Below are 21,724 nucleotides of genomic sequence, written 5' to 3' on the forward strand. Positions count from 1 at the left end.
AGGATTACACGTGTGAGCCACTCTTACGAAGGTCACCTACTGAATTCATACATCTATTCTGTTCCTGTTCCCCTTTCCACATACTCCACCAGGCATTTTAAGAACAGTTATTTCTGTGGAAGTTTCTCTTAACCAAGTCTAGGGCCTTTTCTCTTCTGTTCATACTATCCCCTTCCCCAACAAAAGACCCAAAATAAATTTTTTGAACAAAACAAATCACGAGAATGACTTGTTTTGTCATGATCTCATTCTTCCATGCGTATTTATCCTGGTCCTAGAGCAACAAACACTGTAACTATTTAAAATATTATTATAGTTTAATGAAATTTGCTTAAAAAATAGACCCCATGACATTGATGGCATGTGTATCTGTGTATTTAATATATCATTGATCTTTTAAAAGTCAGTCACTTGACCTATATTTTGCCTCTGATTACTTTTCTAAATCTCCAGTAATCTCCAAAAACATTTAGAGGTTTCCATACTTTAGAGGGTTTTTTTCCTTTATTAATCCCCAATATCCCTAAATTTTGCTCAGAGTAAATGTTCTCTGGAGTTATTTGAATATTGTCAAGTATCTCCAGTAATAACAGAACCAATACAAGAGCAAATAACTGGTGTAATTGGTTCCTGGTTGAAAATCTTTTCTTTTTTTAATAGATTTATCAAGGCTTGTGCTCTCCTGAACCAAGGAGCTCTCAATTTCCCTGTTTGACTTCCATAACCATATAGCCAGAGGTTCTCTTCTCTGTTTGCTGGGACTTTGCATACCTTTTATAACCCATTCAGTGCTGGGCTAGGCCTCCCTGATCAAGTGGAGGACTTTCTAGGAAAGATGGTGGAGGAGAAGTGGAAGAAGTGATATCATTGTCCCTGGGCTAAGATGACAGTGATAGAAACAGTTCCAGGTTGTCTGAGCAACGATTGCAAGCAGGAACTTATTTGTTATATTCCATATGATTCAATTTTTGTAGAAAAGACTTATCTAGAGAAAAAAAGTTGTATGGTAATCTCTGGAAGGTGGGATTGCCACTGATGTTTTTCTTTTTGTTCTGATGACTGTTCCCAAGTTTCTACAGTGACCATGTATTACTATTACAAGTTATTTAAAAGTAAGAAACCTACTTTACTGGCTCGTAAGTTTGCTTCCCAAGGGACTTAATCTTTAACAGATCTATCACAAATCCTATCTATGGCACAGAACAACAGTAAAAGGAAAGTTCTTGTGATTAGGCCCAGAGCAGTTCTGCAAACACAAGACGGTAAACCAGAAAGCCAGGCTTTCTGCTGAGCAGCAGGAAGGCTGGGGTGTCTGTGTTTGTTGCATGCCCCAGAGTATGTGTGTGTGGAGTCCGTGACATGTGAGCAAATACGTGGCCCCTGATGCTCCTTTTCCCACTCGAGAATTAAGAGACGATTGTATTGCATTTGGGATTTTAACTTTGTTTTCTTTCTTTTTTTCCTTCCCATCCCCCCCTCCTCTTCCCTTTCTCCCTCTTTCCCTGCCTCAAGGCCTCTCCCACCTCATGATGAGTGAACAAGGTAGGTGCTTTGTGCTTGTGGTCCTGCAGCTGCCCGAATTGCTTGCCTCCGTGCCTCTGGCTGGTCACAGAGCCTCATCGTCACTGGCAGGCCATTTGCTGCCTGTCCATCCTGCGTTGGGCCAGGCTGGCTGCAGGGCCACCCCGCAGTGGGGGTGGGGGCACCTTCCTTGATGCATCGTGGTTTCCCACCCCCATTGTCCCCTTGGCTTCTCCATTCTCCACCGCCATTTGTCATTCTGGGCGCTGGCCCTGCTGGGCTGCATTCGAGAGGGAAGCATGAAACCAGGCATGACGGTGTCGATAATGGGGGTGAATGAAGCTAATTTCAGAGCAACCAAGCGGTTAACTTCCTCCTGCTCCTCCCCAGGCCCCTTGCCGGGGCTCCAGGTTTGGGGAGAGGAACTGGGCTCCTCCCTGATTTCCCTCTGAGGAGCGGTTTTCTTTTTGTCTTCCCCTCCATTCCACTGCCCATAATGATCTGCCCTCCATGGTCAAAGGAAACCCTTGGGAGTTTGACTGTTTTCAGTTTTATATAAAAGCAAAAACCACCTAAAGAACATGCTAATGTCCTCATGGCAGAATTCTAACTCATTATACACCCTGAAGAAAACTGCATATAAAGATCTGTAAATTCAGCATCTGCAACCTAAAATATTCAAATATGCAAGGAATGAACTGGGCAGGAAATTCAGCTCAGCTAAGCACAGGGTGGGCTGTGAATGAAGCCTTTTTCTCCTAAATAAAAATTTTCCACATTATCAGCCTGAATCAGAATTTGAGAGCTGAGCCTACTTAAAATTGTCTTTTCCTTCACAGTTCAATTGCTGCTATTGTGTTTCTTCTGAGCCTTGGGATGATTGCAAGATTGGTCTACCTACCTTGCCCTGTAACCAGAAAAACTATAATTTTTCTTGACTATGTCTTGTTGAAATATACATGGGATTCAGCCCCTCTTTTGGAGGATCAAAGAAAAGGGATCATTCCATATATTCCTGTTTTTCTTGATCTTTTGAGGAGGATGAGACCTCCCCTCCTCTGCTCCCTGACATTGAGCTCATCAGACATTTTTGCCATAAAGGGCAGTATGATCAGATCAAGGAACCACCCAAGGCTGAAAGAACTTTGTTTATGGCCTCCAGTTAGCTGTGGAAGTGGGCAGTGGTCCAGGGCATCCTGAACTGACAAAGCAGGGTAAGGAGGAAGCCTACTTTTCCAACGTAAGTGTATCTTCTAGATCTAAGCCAAGATCAGTGGTGTGGACTCCAGAAATTTTAGTGAAGAGATTGTTTGGTAGAGAACATATGTCAAAAAATAGAACTGGGAGAGGAGATTGGGTGAGATCGATAGTATTAGAAGGGGCTCCAGAAGAGGCTGAGATGAAATCTCTGTTCCTGCAGTTTAGTGAGGAAAGGAAGTGCCAACAGCAAGTGACTGTGAGGTGGACATGAGTTGGAGATGTGTCTGATGTTGACCAGTGTCCAGGTAGCTTGAGAGAGTTAAGCACATCTCTGTAAAGTGGGAGGAACTGAGCTCTATGAATTGCTGGAATTCAGTGGCTCAACTTTGGTGACAAGTTACACCAGCCAAAGCAGGCTCTTAGAGTCCCAGTAACCTCCTCCTCCATTCTTTTTTTCCCTCTTACCTTCTTTAGCTTTGTGCTCCCAGCTGCCCCTTGGGAGTCGTCCGAGCTTTTATTGTGGCTTGGAGAACAAAGTGCATCATAGGGCAGAGTGTGGCAGATGGGATTGGCTGATGGGGACTTCCTTGGTCTTGATTTAGCTTATTGCAGACACACTGATGCAGCATGGATATCTTGAAACGCTAAATCCCAACACTGGTATGAAAAGTATTTGGAGAACCTCTATTATATTCCTTATGTGTACACACAGAGCTTCAGATACAGCCATGCTCCGGGTGAATAAGTCTGGTACCTTCTAGAAAGAGAGAAAGAAATAATGACAGATGTGGATGTTGTGAATTCCTCTTTCGAGAGGTTTTCAAGAAAGGATGCAGAATTCTTCTGGGTGACTGGTGCTGCTAATATTTTAAGTTGCCACTTGAAGTTTAATCTGTTTTTAAGATGGTCCTTTGACTGCATTCCTCTTCCTTTCATTCTTTTCCATTTTCTACCCGTTGTCTGTTCTCACCTGTCTGATGATTACCTAAAAAAACCGATGCTCTTCTTCTCACCAGTGTATTCCCTTCCTTTTCCTTATTCCTTCAACATAAAGGAGGCTTCTGTCTGGTTTCCACTGAATCTTGATAATTTGTTTTTGATGCCCATAAGTATGTGTGGAAATATTTATGTATGTTGTGTGGACACCACCTATACACACACGTTATCCTCTTGGTCCTCATAACTCATATGAATGTTGGGAAAATACAGGAGAACCTAGCTTCTCCGAGATGTTCCCTAACCATTTTTAGATTAATTAAGTGCATGCAATTTCACATACATGTGGCTGTCCGATGCTTTTGCATGCTGACTTTGTCATGTTTCTGAGGATGGGACTGAAAATAAATGAATGGGACACAGCTTGAACATGAAGCTGATGGAGCAGCCTTGCTGGTCACAGTGTTACCGCTTGTTTAAGCTTCCACATTGTATGTTTGTTTTGTGCTGCCTCCTCAGGATGTTGCGATGCTACTGCCTTTACTGTTGTGAGTTTCTGTTTTGTGTGTTTTCTGTCTCTTTGTGTGTCTGCAGTGTGCTGATGTTTGACTCTCCTTGCTCTCTCTCTCTCTGTCTCTCTCCCTCTCTCGCCGCCTCCATGGTGGACACCATGCTTCCTCTACTTAATTGGACCTTCACTTCATTTCTGTAGGTAGAAGTAAAGGTAGAGCTCACTTTATTTTTTATCATTATAACTGTCAATCTGCCTTTTGAAATATTCATGCATCCAAGAGGATTGTCGATTCTGAATATAGTCCAGATTATAAATTAATGCTTTTAACAATGATTGAAAAAGAAGAATAAAAATAAAAAGCCAATGCTATCATCTCCCTTCAGTGCACTTCATGTTCAGTGTTTGGGGATGATTCTGTGTTGGCCTGCCTCCTTCTAAACTGAGGGCGGGCCTTCTGCATGATCTCGTACTCTTTCTAGCAGGAACAGGGGACTCTGAAAGTGGTTATGCGGTGTGGGGAAGATACATGTTACTTCCATGCAGGGTGTTCTAAGATCCCCTCCCAGTAAATGTATTGAGGGAACAGGGGAAGTATGAAATTATGTATCATTGTTGCTGTTACTTGGAATAACTGAATTTGCAGCTAACATCGGTGGGGGAAGGATGATAGACAAGAAAGGGAGAGGATTGGTGAATTGCCTGAAATTTTATTTAATGTGGAATTGGGGGGATATGTATTTATTTCTTTTTTTCCTGTGTTGTATTTCCTGTATATGTGGGATTCAGAATTTTCTGATGGGGTGATGGGCTCAGAAGGGTGGGAATGGGAGGGTGTAAAAGAATACGGGAATGAAAATGTGTTACAGAGTCAGGAGGAAGAGGAGAGAGAGATAACATAGGATTTTAACTTACAAAGCCAGCCTTTTGCCAGGTGGGCAGAGAAAAGGAGAGGGGCCGAGCGAGTGAGCTTGCGCCGCCAACACTCTGACATGCCTTTCATCACGTCACACCTTTGGGTAACTCATCCATTTCTAATCAAAGCTGTCAGAGACCCAAGCCTAGAGAACCTGGCTCACCAGCTCAAATTGGATTCGTTGTTTAGGAGTGTAGGGAGAGGTTAATTGATAAATTATAATTATATATCTGCATCTAGTCTTCCCTGGTACCTTCCTAACTCTCCAGCCCTTATCTCAGTGGATCTGTGTACTGTCTCTTCCTTCAGGGACTGGCAAGTAACCAAAGTAGGAAATGTGTTTTCTGCCATGAGGATGTTGAAGAAAAAAGGGGCTGACAAGTTATTGAAAACGTGGATTCAGTGACGCATCTGTGAACTGGCTATCTCTTATTTGAGTTTTATGCTTTTCTGGGTCTTTGAAAAGTCATGTGTGGTTGCGGTGGAAGCAGTTCAGTCCTTTCCACTTTGGAGTTGGTTGATTGTCTGTTCCTTTTATGCTAATCCCAGGTGGCTTCATTCTCAGAAATCTGTCATGGGGAACCCTTACCCCATTGCTAAGTTGGTATCTTTTGAAAGGAGGGGGGTGGGAAAGCAGGGAGAGGAAGAGGAATAAATGATTAAAGGGTTACATCTGGCTGTATCTCCACCTTTCCGCTGATTCTGCTCAGTGGAAGGCTGCCAGTGACCTCCTCATAGGCAAAGCCACCAATCTGCTGAGGACTCAACTTTTCTGATGCATGTGGCACTGTTCCTCTTCCTTCTCTCACTGGCTCCTATGACAACAGATTAGAGTCCATCTCTGTCTTTCTCCTTGTCTTTCCCTAATTCCCTATAGCATCCTATAACATAGGTGTTTTGAGTGTTTTTTAGATTTTGCACATGAGTATTTTATTTTCTTTCTCTGAGTCACTGCTACTACCACTACTAGCAGCCGCTAAAACTTGCGGAGGCCGGGTGCAGTGGCTCACGCCTACAATCCTAGCACTTTGGGAGGCCGAGGCGAGTGGATCACAAGGTGAAGAGATCGAGACCATCTTGGTCAACGTGGTGAAACCCTGTCTCTACTAAACATACAAAAATTAGCTGGGCGTGGTGGCACGCACCTGTAGTCCCAGCTACTTGGGAAGCTGAGGCAGGAGAATTGCTTGAACCCAGGAGGCGGAGGTTGTGGTGAGCCAAGATCGCGCCATTGTACTTCAGCCTGGGTAACAAGAGCGAAACTCTGTCTCAAAAAAAAAAAAAACCTGTGGAGTGCTCCTCATGCACCAGCCATTGTGCTATATGCTTGATGGGCTTGTCACACTTAATGCCACAACGCATCTGTGAGGTAGGTGGTGGCATTATTCTTGTTTTATGAATAAGAACAATAAGACTCAGAGTCAGATAACGTAAGTCGATGACTACTAAATGAGAATCAAACCCAGAATCTGTGCCCCTAACCCCCACTCTATACTGCCTCTCTCAGATGCAAGGGTGACCTCCGTGTTTACGCCTTCTAGCTATAGTCTGCACTGACCTGTCGTTAAGTTCCAGCCTACCGCTTTGCATTCTCTGTAATACACGTCTATGTGAATGCCCCACTGAGGGAGGCACTTCCGTAGGCTCAAAGTCAACCTTCATATCATCTGCCCACAAACCAGCTTCCCTTTGTGATGTCTCCCTTAATGGAGTCGATGCAGTTCCCAACCCCCTTATCACCAGGTGTGAAACCCAGGAATTACTTTCTATCATTCTCCTTCCTGAACCTTCCTACTCCCAGGCATTTGGTAGAGAGAGAGCTTGTTGAGACTTTCCTCCAAATGTCTCTTGCATCTCTGTCAGCTCCCTGAATCAGTTTCCAGTTAGCATTTATTCAGTTATTGCCCTCTCCTAACTAGTCTTTCTGCCTCTGTTCTCTTCTAGTCTACCCAGTGGTTGAGAATTGCTTAAACTCTGCTGCCCACCAAATGGAATGCAGGATTAGCTATCTCACTTTCAAAGCCTGCCCCCATATGGTCCTGCTTACCTTTATCCTACTCCCCTGTTAGGCCTAGCTCCAAAATTGCTGCTCCAGCCAGGTGGAATACCAAATAACCTCACTAGAATTTCCTCATCTCTTACCTTTGCTTATTCTGTTTCTCTACCTTTTCACAGTCCCGCATCCCCTTTTTTCTGCCCATTGAAAAAAATATGTATTTCATTTCTTATGTGATATTTTCCTTGACTCCTCCATTCAGAGTTGGGCTCTTCCTCCATGGACTGCCCTAACAATTTATATGAAACTTAGTCGGGAACTGGACCACTCCCTCTACTAGACTGCACATGAGTTGAAGACAAATGTGTTTGTTAACATCCAGATGTGTCTAGCATAGTGTGTTCCATGCAGAAAGGACTCAAAATCTCTAATCCTTCTTATCCTGCTGTCGTTTGTCTTCTTAAAAGTGAAAATAAAGGGAAATTAAAATTAAATAGGGTCCTGTAGCTCATCTGTTTAAAAGCTTTGGGTAGATTCTTGTTGTATAATTGTCAAGGTGCCTTCCCCACTTTATGTTCAGTGAGCGTAACCCCCTGCCCACCATCACCCCTGCCAGCTCTCCCAAAAGTCCCCAAGTCACTCTGCTTGCATCCCCACTGTGTTCTCTGGCCTTCAGACTCTCGCTCAAGCTGCACTCTCTTTCTTGAATGTCCTTGAACATGCTTCTCCCTCTTATCCTTCAGATCCAAGGCTCCTAGGTCTGCCAGACTTTGTGCTGTGTTATAAGGTACCTATGCCAAACTGCCTTGAGTCACATTTACTCATGTGTTTCAATCCACTCCCCGCAACCTGTCCCACAAAAGACCAAGACTGTGTCTTTGCCCTCTCTGTCACTCATTCTACACCAGCTCCGTACTGTGGCCAGAGTTGTACTTGATGAATGCTTACAAAATTAAGTGATGGTTAGACTGAATTAAACAATTGATTTTAGATATGGGAGGAGGGGAGATGGACCGGATTAGATTGTCAACACTGATGTTATTAATGGAATCACTCCACTTACTAATGTGTGCCCCTTATCACAACCCTCATGACCCCAAAGCAATGAGCAAAGGAGCCCCAATAGGCCATGAAGTGAGACCACATGTTCTGGCTCCAGTTTCCTCCTCCTTACGGCCTTTTCTTGGCCCTTTGTGTACAAGTGTCAGAGGGAAAATTTTATAGATTACACCAGAATAAATGTGGAGAAGGTCTTGGATTTATTCTCAGACATTTGTCAGAGAAAAGAAGGAATATGCCTCAGATGTTGTCATTCTTTTAAAGCTGAGTGATGAAGTAGTAAACCCATAATGGAGAGAATTGTGAAGTTAAATCTACAAAACTGAGCAGGGTGGGTAGGCTATAACAAAAGCCACTCTGTTCAGGAAGCCGTTAGCCGGACATGGCCAAAGACAAGCGTGAACTTACCTAGAAGAGGCTCACCCAGAGGACTTCAGCCACCAGCCTTGGTCAGCTGTTTTGACAGCCACTGTTTAAGTGTTGAGAGTGTATTTTGGCCTCCTACCCCTTCCTCTAGTCCATTTGGGGATTGCTTGTTCTGGAGAGGTTACCAAATATCTTCCCTTAAAACTGAACTCAGGGCAGGGGTCACAGACTCAAAAGCCAGCAGGGACCTGACTAGTCTTATGAAGTAGACCTAGGGATAAGTAGCATCCTAGTGTAAGAGAAGCAATAGGTCATGGTGGGGATCATGGCAAACTGGAGAGCACAAGATCTGTCAAAGGCAGCAGCCTCCACTCTGCTCCAGCTGATCGCTGCCACACAAGGATCCAGGCACAGTCACCAGATGCTCAAGAAAAGCCAGAAGTGGATGTGATAAAAGTGTCATCTCAAGATATCTTCTCCTCTGTATGTATGTATGAACACACACACAGGTGTGCGCCTGCCTGCTAGATGATTTGGTGCATGAGCCATAAGTTTTTGACCTTTGGATTGAGAAGAAGGGAGGTGAAAAAGATTCCATCAAGATTTCTTACTGGATGTCAACAGTGGGAGGTAGTTTGATTAATTTTGTTTGTCCATGGCTGTGATCAGGGTACCAGGAATCCTTCCTACCCTTAGCATACCATCGGAGAGGGTGGTCTATGTGTTTGTTACAGCTAATTTGGTAGAGTGGTGTGGGAAAGTGTGAGGAGGGTATGGAGAATGCAGAGAATGACTTGGGAGAGAAGTATCTGACATCTTCAGTAATGGCCAAGAACTGATTTTTAAACCTCTAGGGCAGCTGGGTTGGCGGGTGGTCTTAATTTCTTTTTTCTTTTGCTTTACAGAGCTTTGTATTCACTGGATTAGATAGTGTTGACCCTAAGATCTATTCTAGTCCGTTAGAGTTTAGATGGCCCTTTTGATTTGTTTGTGTGTGTTTTTCCCACGTAGATTTGATCACTGGCCTTCTAATGCTGAGCTAATCAACACTGGCCAAACTGGAAAGAGACAATCAAGCTACATGAATTTGAACATGATTTCATGTAGATTGCATTTTGCTGGTAATAACATTAAGAAAGCTGATTTGAGGAGTTGAGCCCCTCTTGTCCCTGCTAGGACTCAAGAGCCCTGAAAATAAGTTACTGCCATGATAGCCAACTGTGTATGCAAATTCGTTTACTAATGCCAGCCACTAATTATGAAAATAAACTCATCTGTGCTCTATAAATATCTAATTATAATAAAGTAGGGGCAATATTACATTTCCATCTCTTGTCTCATCTGTTTCTCCTCCACCACTGATTTGTCCTCTTGACAATGAATATAAAATCGCTTTGTTTTTTGAAGAAGCCTGTTTTCCATGTATTTTTTCTTCTGCTAATGTTTTGAAAGTCTGTGGGGGAAAATAGATTTATTTTAAACATAAAAAGTAAATTGCTTGATTTTAGCAGCTCTGTGTTTTTGGCACTGATGTCTTTGAGATGATGCTTGAAAAATAGGAAAAGTGTGTTTTTTTCTTGTTTAGAAATTTTCACTGGACACCATGGATTTTTTTGAGCATTAAAAATGTGTAAATATGAACTGTAGCTGTATTAATAAAATGGACAATGTATCAGTGGAATGTTTTAATTAAATTCCAATTGACAACACATAAAAGAGATTAATTCTCAAATTTCGAAGCAACATGTCTGTTTCCTCCTCCTCCATGATCAATTTGGATTTATTGATTACTTATAGATTTTATGTCTGTGTATATATGTCATAAAACACTTTCTCCTCTAAGGTAGGAATAATGATCTCTCTGTTTGTATATACCTTTGCTTATCCAGTCGAGTTGGTTAGTCTTAGAAGATATATAATTTTCAACTGTAGATCAGTATGTATACACACATGAACTTGACTTTGGTAGCACCTACAGGCAAAGAATGTTTTGTGTTTTCTTTAAGATACATCTCATTTGTAAACAATTCGAATGAATAGCCTGATGGAAAGATATTTAATGAGAGAACAAGCAAAGTGCATTTCTCCATGTGTTTTGTACATGCCATGGTCTCTTTTTTAGGTGTGTAGGGCAGTGTATATCTGAGTTTAGGTAGAATTTGCACAAATACATATTAATAGGTGTATACAGGTATATAGTGCTTTTATATGTAGCTTCCATTTGTAGGTGTACTGAAAATAATAGATTCCAGGGTGACATCTTTCAAAATTTAGCAGATCCTCTGCTTCAATGTTAGAAAAGCAATGCTTATTTGGCATTCAACAAATATTGGTGGAGAGCCAATGATATGCTAGGTACTAAGTACACAGAAACTGAGCAAACATGGACTCACCCCTCTGACACCTTGCTCACAGTCCATGGGAGTTTGAAAATAGCTTTCAGATGTAACGACCACCTCTCCTCAAGTAAAAAGGCTTAAATGCTTTGTTTTTGATGTATTTTTATATATACAGTTTTTAAATTAATTTTTTTTATTTTAAAGGGAAATTGTTAGGTAATCATTTAGTCAGCTCACCCACGCTTTACATTATCAGAATCAAAAAAGAAAATGTGCTTTGTGAACACATGGGGAATTTTTTATTTGCTTGTTATTTATTTGTTTACTGGAGGTGGCATACACAGTGTAAAGTGTATAAAATGCATGCTATTAAGCATACAGCTTAAAGGTTTTTTTTTTTTTTAACCTGTATATACCCATGTAAATACCATCCAAATCAAGAAATAGAATGTGTCCATCACTATAAGGTTCTGTTGTTACCCTTTCTGCCATTAATTCTTTTTCTTTATTGGTTGATTTATTTTTTTTAATTGCCATTTATTTTTAATAAATACATGTGTTTTCCCCATGCAATCCAAAATTGTGTTTATCCATAAAATCAGTAGGCAGGCTCTAGATTGCTTAACTTTCGTTAAGAAGGATTAACCTTGTGAGAGATCAAGGGAGTGTGGTTTTTCACTGTGTGTAAATAGAAGCAAAAATATTGTCCTCTTGTGAGGTAGCTTTGCCCTGTTTTTGATGAAGCTCAGGTTTCCCTCTATACAAAGAGAATATCTAATTGATATTATTGAGTTTTTCTCTTTTTTCCTAAGGCATTTAGTGGTAAGCAGAATAGCAGAGGTGGAAAAGACCATATGCTTTGTAAAAAGCCAGACTAATAACACCTTCTGATGGACGTCTGATTGTAAAAGTGCCGCATCTTTCATTAAAATTTACATCTAAAGCAAGGGCAGGCGTGGTGACATGAAACCTAATGCAACTTGCACATCTTGACATAATAACAATCACAAGAAACTGGAGATCCCAGATGGCAGCTTGGCCTTTGCCATCCTTTTAATAAGCTACTAACTGCTAATTATTTCACTCTTTTGGGCAAGTTAATTTACTGTTGACTCTTAAAGAGATACTGCTCTTTTTTTTCTTCCAACCCACACAAAACAGAGACCTTCCACCTGGAGCTTTGAAAAGTGCTTCCTGCATGGAAGCTTTCCAGCCGGTTGTAACAACGATGGCAAGTATTGGGATGAAAAATGTTGCTTAACAATATTTTCTTGTTTTTTTTTTATGAATATAGAGAATTTTAAAACGTGTTTAACTAAAGAGCCATTGTGTGCATGTGTGTGTATGTGTGTGCATGTGTAAGAGCAATAGATGGAGCGGCCAATGCAGGGAGAAGATCTGAAATTTGGAGCCTATTTAAGAGTGGAAGAACAGCTGCCTTTTAAATGGTTGCTAATTCTGACAATTAATGCTGTTCTGTGAGTGTGTGATTTTCTGTGATAGCAGTTAGGAGGGATGATGGTGTGTAATAGCTCATTTCCTAAGCTTTATGATAATGTAGCATAGTAAAGACCACAGAACTGAAAGAGAACTGGGTCCCACATGCTCTGGAGCCCTTTTAAATGAAACGCCTGGAAAGCCTGCTTTTCTCTGTACTACTTCTCAGGATGATTTTGTATTTTAGCATAGACATAGATTATTAAAGGAATGATGTGCAAATAGGCTTGGATGCATCAGGAGTGAGTTTGGAAAAGAACCTTGTTTGCAATGAGCTGTCTGACAATCAAAATATTTACTTAAAGATAAGCTAATGACTATGCTGTGCAAATGCCTGCAGATCTATTACTGAAATGAGAGTCAGCACGTTGGCTTGATACTATACAAAAATAAATCTCAAACCCCAAATACTATTGTGTGTGAGTGTGTGTGTGTGTGTGTGTGTGAGAATTATACTTCTCTTCAAGTAAAAAGTCTTTCAAACAATAAAGAAATAGAGAAAAGTCTCTCAACCCATTTTCCTGAAATATTTGAAATAAACTTGTTACTGTAATCAGTTGTTCCTTGCTGCTGGTAAGAATTGCTAAATGGTAAATATGCATTGAGCAACACACTCTCCTGTTATTAGGGATATCTCTGAACCTGAACTTGATAATGTGAATTTTGTGGTCCAGTATTTTACCTATGATGGTTTGTGTGCTATGCAGTTGATGAAAGCACTGTGGAACTCAGTCAAATATTAGCCTCTTCCTTATTAAACCTAGACTTATTAAACTTAACGATTTGCATATTAACTGGAGAAGTTATAAATGGTCTGTTTCTTTAAAAATAATGCATTATCTGGTTTCAAAATAGACCCAAGGAAAAGTAGACATCTGGGTGAATTTGAAGCAATTTTGTCATCTCGTAACCTGTTATTATATAGCACGTTCAGCCAGATTGTCACCTTCTAAACAATTTTGAGAAATGCTATTGTTAATTTTTTAAATTTTTTCTTTAGGTTTGGGGTATATGTGCAGATTTGTTGCATAGGTAGACTGTGTGCCATAGGCATTTGGTATATAGATTATTTTCTCACCCAGGTATTAAGCATTGTACCCGACAGGTAGTTTTTCCATCCTCTTTATCCATCCTCCACCCTCCACTTTCAACTGGTCCCTGGTGTCTTGTTCCCTTCTTAGTGTCCATGTGTACTCTATGTTTAGAAATGCTAGTGATGTTTCAAGAAAAAAAAAAAAAAAACTACTGGGTAAAGTAAGTTCTGAAAACCTAGTTTTAAACTAGATTAAGCAGGTTTATCGAATGTGGGACTTCTCAGAGCCTTGTTATGGCAATGCAAGTTACAGATCTCCAAGAAGGAAAATGTACATTTCAAAGTTACCCAAATTTATTTGACACGAAATCCTGTTTTTATGATTTTTCATTTTGGAGGAAAATAGCTAGAATTAGAACTAGTTAGTGTTCAGTTAAAAAACTTTGGACAGTAATTTTAAAAGTAGCTACCGAAGATAATATGATAAGCCTTAATGACTAAAATTTGAAGGAAGCTTTTGGATTGGCTTCACTCAAGAATCCTTTTAACTACATTTTCTGTTTTGAATGGGAATAACTTTTCGGATGGGTTCATTTAAATAGGGAAATTACTGCTTCCTGGTAAAATACACACCACAGATGTTAAAACAACTGCAGTTTTAAAGTTACTAGTCTGGTTAAAACACTTCCAGTTTGTATTACCTGAGTTCTTAGACAGATATCCACATAGTGTGCATAAACAATACTTCTGAGAATGGCTGTTTAACTCAAGGAAGAGCTGATCTCAGCATAACATGAGAAAACTACTAGGAACTTTAGGCTTATTTGCTTTCAAATTTGGAGCAGGTCAACAGTCATCGTGGTTATTTCTCTACTATAAATCTAAGGTCATTCATCCTATAACTCTGAGAGTCTGGTTATGAATGGCTTTTTTTTTTTTCCAGACAGTGAACATGTAGGTGAAGGAATTGCTTTCTGGTAGGAATTGCTTGTTTAGAAGTCATTGGCTCAGCTAAGGATTTTGTGGGCTGTCTCAGTGCACAGCTGAGGACTTTGTCCTATTTATGTGCTGTCTGTTCAGTATGAAGTGGAAGCCATTGATCCATCTGCAGTACACCATTTTCCTGGGGCTATTTATCTGGCCGTGGAGATATAGTTTGCTGAGCCAGACATACTCTCCCGTGTTTCCCCAAGTGACCAATAATGAGTCTTTACAAATGCCTTGGCCCAAATTGCTATGGGTGAGGTTCCCCAGTTCTAGGCAAATTGATCCATGTGACAACTGAACCTGGAATACTAGATCTCCAGGTGTGAATAATTCTAACCTAGGGTCAGCGTTTTGGAACAAATAGAACAGTGAGATAAATGTGAGGACCTAGTTCAGGATGCTGGGGAATAAAACATGGTAGGTTAGAGTACTGATGTTAGTTTTTGACACTCATAAGCTGTACAACCTTGTTAAACTTCATTATCCTAATAAGCAAAATGAGAGCAAAAATACTGCACACTTCACAAGGCTGCTGAGAGGATTTATTGGGACAATAATACTAAAGGCTTATGGTACAGCTTAGCTAACATACATAAAAATTAGTTTAGTTATCATAAACATTAACAACAAACAGTTATCGTAAGTACATCTTGTCAATATCAGCATCACTTATTAGATCTGGGAACTTTGAACATATTATTCAATCTTTTTGACCATCCATGTTTTTACTTGTAAAACGCCTACTTGGTGGGTTTGTTCCGGCTAACAATTGATACAATGGAGGTGGAAGTACCGTGCACATTAAAATTGTGCTACACAATGTTAAAGACTAAGTAGTTCGTGAGAATATAAGCACCATAAAAATCAAAGGCAGTATGTGATTTTGTCTGTCACAGTATATCCAATGCCTGTAGCAGTGCCTGCTGAGTTAAGTAACTTCTTAGCAGAATTTGGCAACAGGGCCAGCCCCTAGCCTCCATGATGCTTTCAATAGAGAGGGTCTTTGGGTACCTCCACTGCAGAAGGGAAGTGGTGTCTTCTTTTAAAACAAGTTTGTCTAACCCACGGTCTGCAGGCTGCATGTGGCCCAGGATGACTTTGAATGTAATCCAACACAAATTCTTACACTTTCTTAAGATATTATGAGATTTTTGTGTGTGTGATTTTTTTTTTCTAAGCTCAGCAGAAATCATTAGTGTATTTCATGTGTGGCCCAAGTCAATTTTTCCTCTTCCAATGTGGCCAAGGAAAGCTAAAAGATTGGACACTCCTGCTTTAGAGCCTCCCACACCAAAAATAGTAATCCTCATAAAACCTGTTTGTTCTTAGGTTTTTGATAGATGTGTCTGCTCTTTTTGTGCACACAAAGAGCTATAGGATTTCTTTATATTACTTGATGAAACTATATGAGCCATAAAGAAAACAAAAACATTTGGCTGGGTTACTTTTAAAAAATGCTGCTTTGCTTCCCCAGATCTTAGAAGCATATAATTTCAGAGCTCAAAGGGAACTTAGAATTCCTTTAGTCCATTCCAGTGTAATTTTGTGGATGACAAAACATGCTGAGAGGGCATGCGTGATGTGTTTGTCGCTGCACGAATAATTTGTAGCACAATCGGGACTTAGACCAGACTTTTGACTTCAGATGTGCTTTTCTTTGTCCTCCCACCAACTTGCCTCTAAGTCCCGGCCATCTTCACTGTTGATGGCATTTGCTATAGATCATTCATAGGCTGCTGAGATCATTGTTGATAATGCCATGGAAGGAATATTCTGGAAGTTTCAGTGTGCAAAGTTTCTAAAAAAGGTTATCTCTTAAATTACTTGTCTGTCTGAGAAGCGACACAACTCCAGCTTTCAAAGTTGTCAGTAAGCGGCTTTGAATTTCAGTATTTTATGGTGCTATGTTCCACTTACGGTCTTGCTTTGTGGACTGCTTTGTCTTGGCTGAAGTAAGGTGGTGACACCAGTTGACTTTTAAAAAGCTTTTATACCCATAACTTTTTCTTTCTTGCTGTCCCATGTTGGCTATTTACAACAGTGTGGATGCATGTTGTGTGCAGTAAAGATGAGCTGTGATATTCACTAGGGACTTATTTTCAAACTGTTGCCTAATAGTTGTTTGCACTTCCTTTCTTCCTTTAAAAATAGTTGTCATTTTATTTGTAATTTTTTCAACTAAAAAGAAACTTTTTTTTTTTCAAGTGAGAATGTATTAAAGTCAGTCTCATTTCTTGGTTTTCTTTTAAAAAATAATTTTTTCAGGGTTCTACCATGTGTCTGATGGGTTAAGTTTAGTGCCCATGAGGCAGCCTTGGGGGATGTTGATTGATGCACAAAATCCGTTCTTAAATTTTTGCAAAATTGCCTTCCTTCAGACTGTTTTGATCACCAGGGCTCTCAAGTGTCAAAGTCATTTGGAGAACTAGATAGATAAAATGCATGAGCACTAAGCTTTTTTTCCAGGATAGAATAAATAAGTGTGTTTTCTACTATGTGCTCAGCCTTTGATAGTGATTTGTTAAAAGGAAAAAAGAAAGGCAATGATATTAAATATTTACAAGAGTGATTTAGTTCTATTATCCTGTGTGCTGCATCTCTGTTTAATAGTGAAATCAACTACTGTAGAAATAAATGCCATTAAACCAGTGGTAGTGTGAAGGTCACTGCCTAGGCAAGGTCAGAGTAATTTGTGGAGAATAATGATTTTTGTCAACTTTCCAGATCTCTTCCTGTTTTTAGTTGGCTTCACTCCAAAAATAATAGGAAAAAAATACATTTGAGGATTCACAGGCTTACTTTCTCCCTTGCATCCTTTACGCCGTTTCTGGCCAACCTGATAGTTGGAAGACTTCCGTGCACTTTTTTGCTTGTTTCATCTGTTTAGTGGACAGAGACAAGTCTGTTCTCCCTCGAGATGAGCGGCTGCATTTCCGTGTACTGACTCTTCTATTGCTTCTTGCTTGACAATTTGTTTTGGAGAACCAGCACTCCTCCTTTCTTAGAAATGGTTTGTCTTGTCTGAAATAATCCTCGAGTTTCCCTACTTTTACCTCTGTCTTTCATTAAAGAAAAGTTTTTTTAAAAAAGATTACTTCTCATATTGGTTTAAATAAATTTCTGAATGATTACATGGCATTATCCCCATTTTCACAGGCAAGAAAACAGAGGCCCTGGGTTACAAAGCCAGTTACAGAGCTAGCAGCAGAACCAAGATAAACTGAGTTTTGGCTGGTCGACCCCAAAGCCTGAGCTGACACTACATACGGTACTATCGTTTCAGTTAATTTTACTGAACCTCAGTTTTCTCTTCTGTAAAATGGGGATGCTAATATATTATTCTAATATATTCCTGATTCATATAAATAATATTATATATGCTGTATTATAAATAATAAGACATTGTTTTGCTTTTGGTAAAATTGAGAAGTATATAAGCTAACACATATTAAGGGCCTAACAAGATGTCTAGCTCTCATTATGGTTTTAATAAATATATTTCCTTCCCTCTTGACAGTAACAATAAAGTGTAATTGAATTTAACAACCATTGTGCACAAGGGATACACAAAATGGGTAAAAATCAGTCTTTGTACTTGAGCAGCTCATAGGAAGAAAACCCTTATATAATGAACTCCAAAAGCGATTCATTTTTTTTTCTTTTGTCTTGGACTTTGTACTAAATGCTACTTAAAATATGAAAGACCTTTTCTGGGTACACATAGTTTGATTCCTATAGTGTTGAGATGGCATGCCGGCATTGCAGTGGTAGCGACTTGTGGCTTGTTTGCCTGTTAGTCTGTGTTTACTTCATCTTAAAATCCAGAAGAGTGGGTTGAAAATTGGGGGAAAACAAGGATACAGGGAAGTAGCAATGTATATCAGTTAGGGCGGGCTAACTGCAATGACAATTCCCAAATCACAGTAGCTTAATACTAACAAAATTTTCTCACTCACATTCCAGTTTGCAGTGCAGATTGGTGGGTGGTGAAGTGGGGGATCTCTATTCCACACAGTCATTCAGGCACCAAGACACCTTCTGTCCTGTAGCTTTGTTATTTTCTGGAGCCTTGTCCTTCTTTGCAGTCTAGTGGCAGAGGTGGAGAGAGCAAGCTTGGAGGATTTTTCCAAAAGGGCCATGCCTGGACGTAGGGTACATCACCTATGATTGGCCAGAACTCAATCAAATAATCCCATCCAATTGCAAAGGAGATTGGGAAATGCAATTTATCTCTGTGCTCAGGGGAATAGGATAAAGGACTTGGTGGCTACAGTGACAGTCTCTGCCCCAGTGGGTGAGTTGTGTTCTGTTCTTCTGAGTTCTCATCTTGTGTCATGCCTGTTAGCTTTCTTCAGCTCATCTTCATTCAGACAGAGGCAAGTATGGTTTCTATCAGATAATCACTTCCCTTTAACACATGTATGTGTATGTCTTTTCTTTACTTTTTCTTTTTGAAAAAACAAACAAACAAAAAAAAAACCAGAGTCTTGCTCTGTCAACTAGGCTGGAGTACAGTGCCGTGATCTCTGCTTACTGCAACTTTCACCTTGGATTCAAGTGATTCTTCTGCCTCAGCTTCCCAAATGGCTGGGATTACAGGCGCCCACCACCACACCTGGCTAATTTTTGTATTTTGAGTAGAGACCATGTTGGCCAGGCTGGTCTCATGTTGACCTCAGTTGATCTGCCCACCTCAGCCTCCCAAAGTGCTGGGATTAAAAGCATGAGCCACCACACCCAGCCTGTATGTGTATTTCGTATTAAACAAAACCCTTCAGAGTTACATTACTGTTTCTCAAATTCATAAGAATCACCCAGGGAACTTGTGAATCTATAGACTTTAGTCCCTGCCTCAGAACTATAGGACCTGCAGCTCTAAATCATTCTATGATCAGGTAAGTTTTGGTTCATTTTATTCCTTGGGATTTATCTCAAAGCTACAATTCCCAAGGAATAAAATGAACCAAAAAGGAAGTGTATGAGACTTTACTAAAAGTATTTCATTTTATTTTAAATATCTAAAACAAGTTGCATTTGTATATAGCAAACCTATTTGCTATACATAGATTTTTGTTGTAGTGTTTTAAGGGATGTAACCTCTATCTTGCATCCATAACCCGGAAGTGATTGGGATCTTAGCCTGAGTTGATGGCGTGGGGCTAGATGCCTGATTCAATAGGTGTTTGTTTTATTCTGATCACCGTATAAAAATATCTCAGCATTTTTTTCCTCTTTATCATCTAAAAAGGGACACTCTTGATGAAGGTAATTTTCTTGTTGCATGAAGACAATAGGTAGGAGTACATGTTTGATAGGCCTGCTTATTTTTTGTGACTGACTTGTGAACAGTTAACTGATGGCGACTCATTTTGGTTTGTAGACGTATCTTACTCTCTTGTATGCATAGGAACCATTACATCCATGATATTTTGAAATGAAGCCCCTTCCTGTAAAGCTGTGCTTTTTTTCTCTTGTAGCGAGAGGTTGGCCCATTGTACTCTTGGAATGGATGTCAGAGTGTGGATAATTCTGGGCTTGTGATTTTTTTCTTTCTCCTATTTTATCTGCCTCTTTTTGTGTCTTTGTGAGCAAGTCTGTGATTACTATTGAGTTTTTTTTTTTTTCCCTAAATGCCAGCAATTATCTCACAGGTGGAGGGATTAGGAAAGAGCTGAGAGAATTGCACTGGGTTTAGAATAAAGGCTCCCTACCCCCACTTTAAATATGGTGACGGGAGGGAGTGGAGACTTGTCTGGGGGGTGGGGGGCGGCAGACAGCTGTGAGGGTAGGATGGACAATTTGCTTCTGATATTTAAATCCCTAGAAGGAGTAAAGGAAGACGAATTAAAAACCTATAATAAGATGGTTTGGGATTATTGTTTCAGGGAGCTGGGGATGCAGGAAGGCAGGGGAAGCTGCTTTTTCTCAACTTACTTCACCTGCCTTTTATCTGAAAGGTGTTTTGTTTGTTTGTTTGTTTTTGCTTTGGTCTGACAATTTATTTTTGGAGAGGAAGGGAGCTGAGAGGACCCAATATATATGCCCAGGCCAAGGGAATTTTGGTGAGCCATTCCCTTTCTTCCCAGCAGAGGATGATTTATTTACCTGATATGTCAGTTAGAATGCTTTCAGCTTCAAAGAACAGAACTTTCAACTCAACTTTCAACAACAAAGAGAATTTATGGGCTCAGTTTCTAAAAACCCCAGTAACTCAAATGATATGACCAAGACCTAGTGTCTGTCTTCCTCATTTTTTGGCTTGACTTTCTTGGTGTTGGCTTCATTTTTGGCAGCTCTCGCCCTTGTGATTTTAAGATGGCTGATGGCTATTCCCAGGATGATTTGCTTTTTGGTTCTTGTAAGTGAGGGAGAGTAACTCTCTTCTTTGGCTGTATTAGTCAGGGTTCTCCAGGGAAACAAAACCAAGAGGAGCTATATATGGACATGATGATTGTAATGAGGAACTGGCTCATGTGATTATGGAAGCTGAGAAGTCCTCTGATCTGCCATCTGCAAGCTGGAGGAAAAGGCAGTGGTGTTTCATTGTTTCAGGGTGAGCTCTAAAGCCTGAGAACCGATGGTGTCAATTCCAGTCTGAGGGCAGGAGAAGACTGATGTCCCAGTGTAAGCAGTAAGGCAGAGAAAGCATATTTCCTTTTCCATAACTTTTTTGTGATAGCCAGGTCCTCAGTGGATTAGATCGGGAGTCTCCAACCCCCAGGCTGTGGACCAGTAGTGGTTCATGGCCTGTTAAGAACCAGGCCACATAGCGGGAGGTGAGCCACAGGCTAGTGAGCATTACCCTCCTGAGTGCTGCCTCCTATCAGATCGGCGGCATCATTAGATTGTCATAGGAGCACAAACCCTATGGTAAACAGTGTATGCGAGGGATCTAGGTTGTGTGTTCCTTATAAGAAGCTGACAAGTGTCTGATGATCTGAGACGGAACAGTTTCATCCTGAAACTATTATTTCCTCCCTCTTCTCCCTTCCCCCTGCCCCTCCATCTGTGGAAGAAGTATCTTCCATGAAACTGGTCCCCGGTGCCAAAAACGTTGAGGACCACTGGATTGGATGATGCTCACTCACACTGGGAAGGGTAGTTTGCTTCACTCAGTTCACTGATTCTAATATAAAAACACCTTCCCAGACACACCCAGAATAATGTTTAACCGGAGTACCAGGGCTCAGTTCACACGTAAAATTACACATTCCAAGTCCACCCGTTGTCAACTCGACACTCATCCATATCTCCTTAAACGACACGTCATCTCTAAATAAAGATAATAACAAGGTTACAATTTCACCTACCATGATATATCTATCCTGACTATAATTGAAAATGGACTAAAGAGTTGGTTTTC

At 40.5% G+C, this 21,724-nt stretch overlaps 1 protein-coding gene across 27 annotated transcripts in view; it reads left to right on the top strand.

The window, feature by feature from the left end:
• NRXN3 (neurexin 3) overlaps nt 1-21,724 on the top strand; it is a 1,680,301-nt gene that overhangs the window by 123,033 nt on the left and 1,535,544 nt on the right. For all 27 annotated transcript variants that reach the window (XM_064375089.1, XM_064375093.1, XM_012476808.3 and 24 more), the window contains exon 4: nt 1,513-1,542. In XM_064375089.1, the coding sequence (XP_064231159.1) occupies nt 1,513-1,542 (30 nt within the window). The remainder of the gene's footprint in view (nt 1-1,512; nt 1,543-21,724) is intronic.

This window comes from Aotus nancymaae, unplaced genomic scaffold (genome assembly GCF_030222135.1).
Source record: "Aotus nancymaae isolate 86718 unplaced genomic scaffold, 86718_ANA_hifiasm-v0.15.2.pri h1tg000011l, whole genome shotgun sequence".
NCBI lineage: Eukaryota > Metazoa > Chordata > Mammalia > Primates > Aotidae > Aotus > Aotus nancymaae.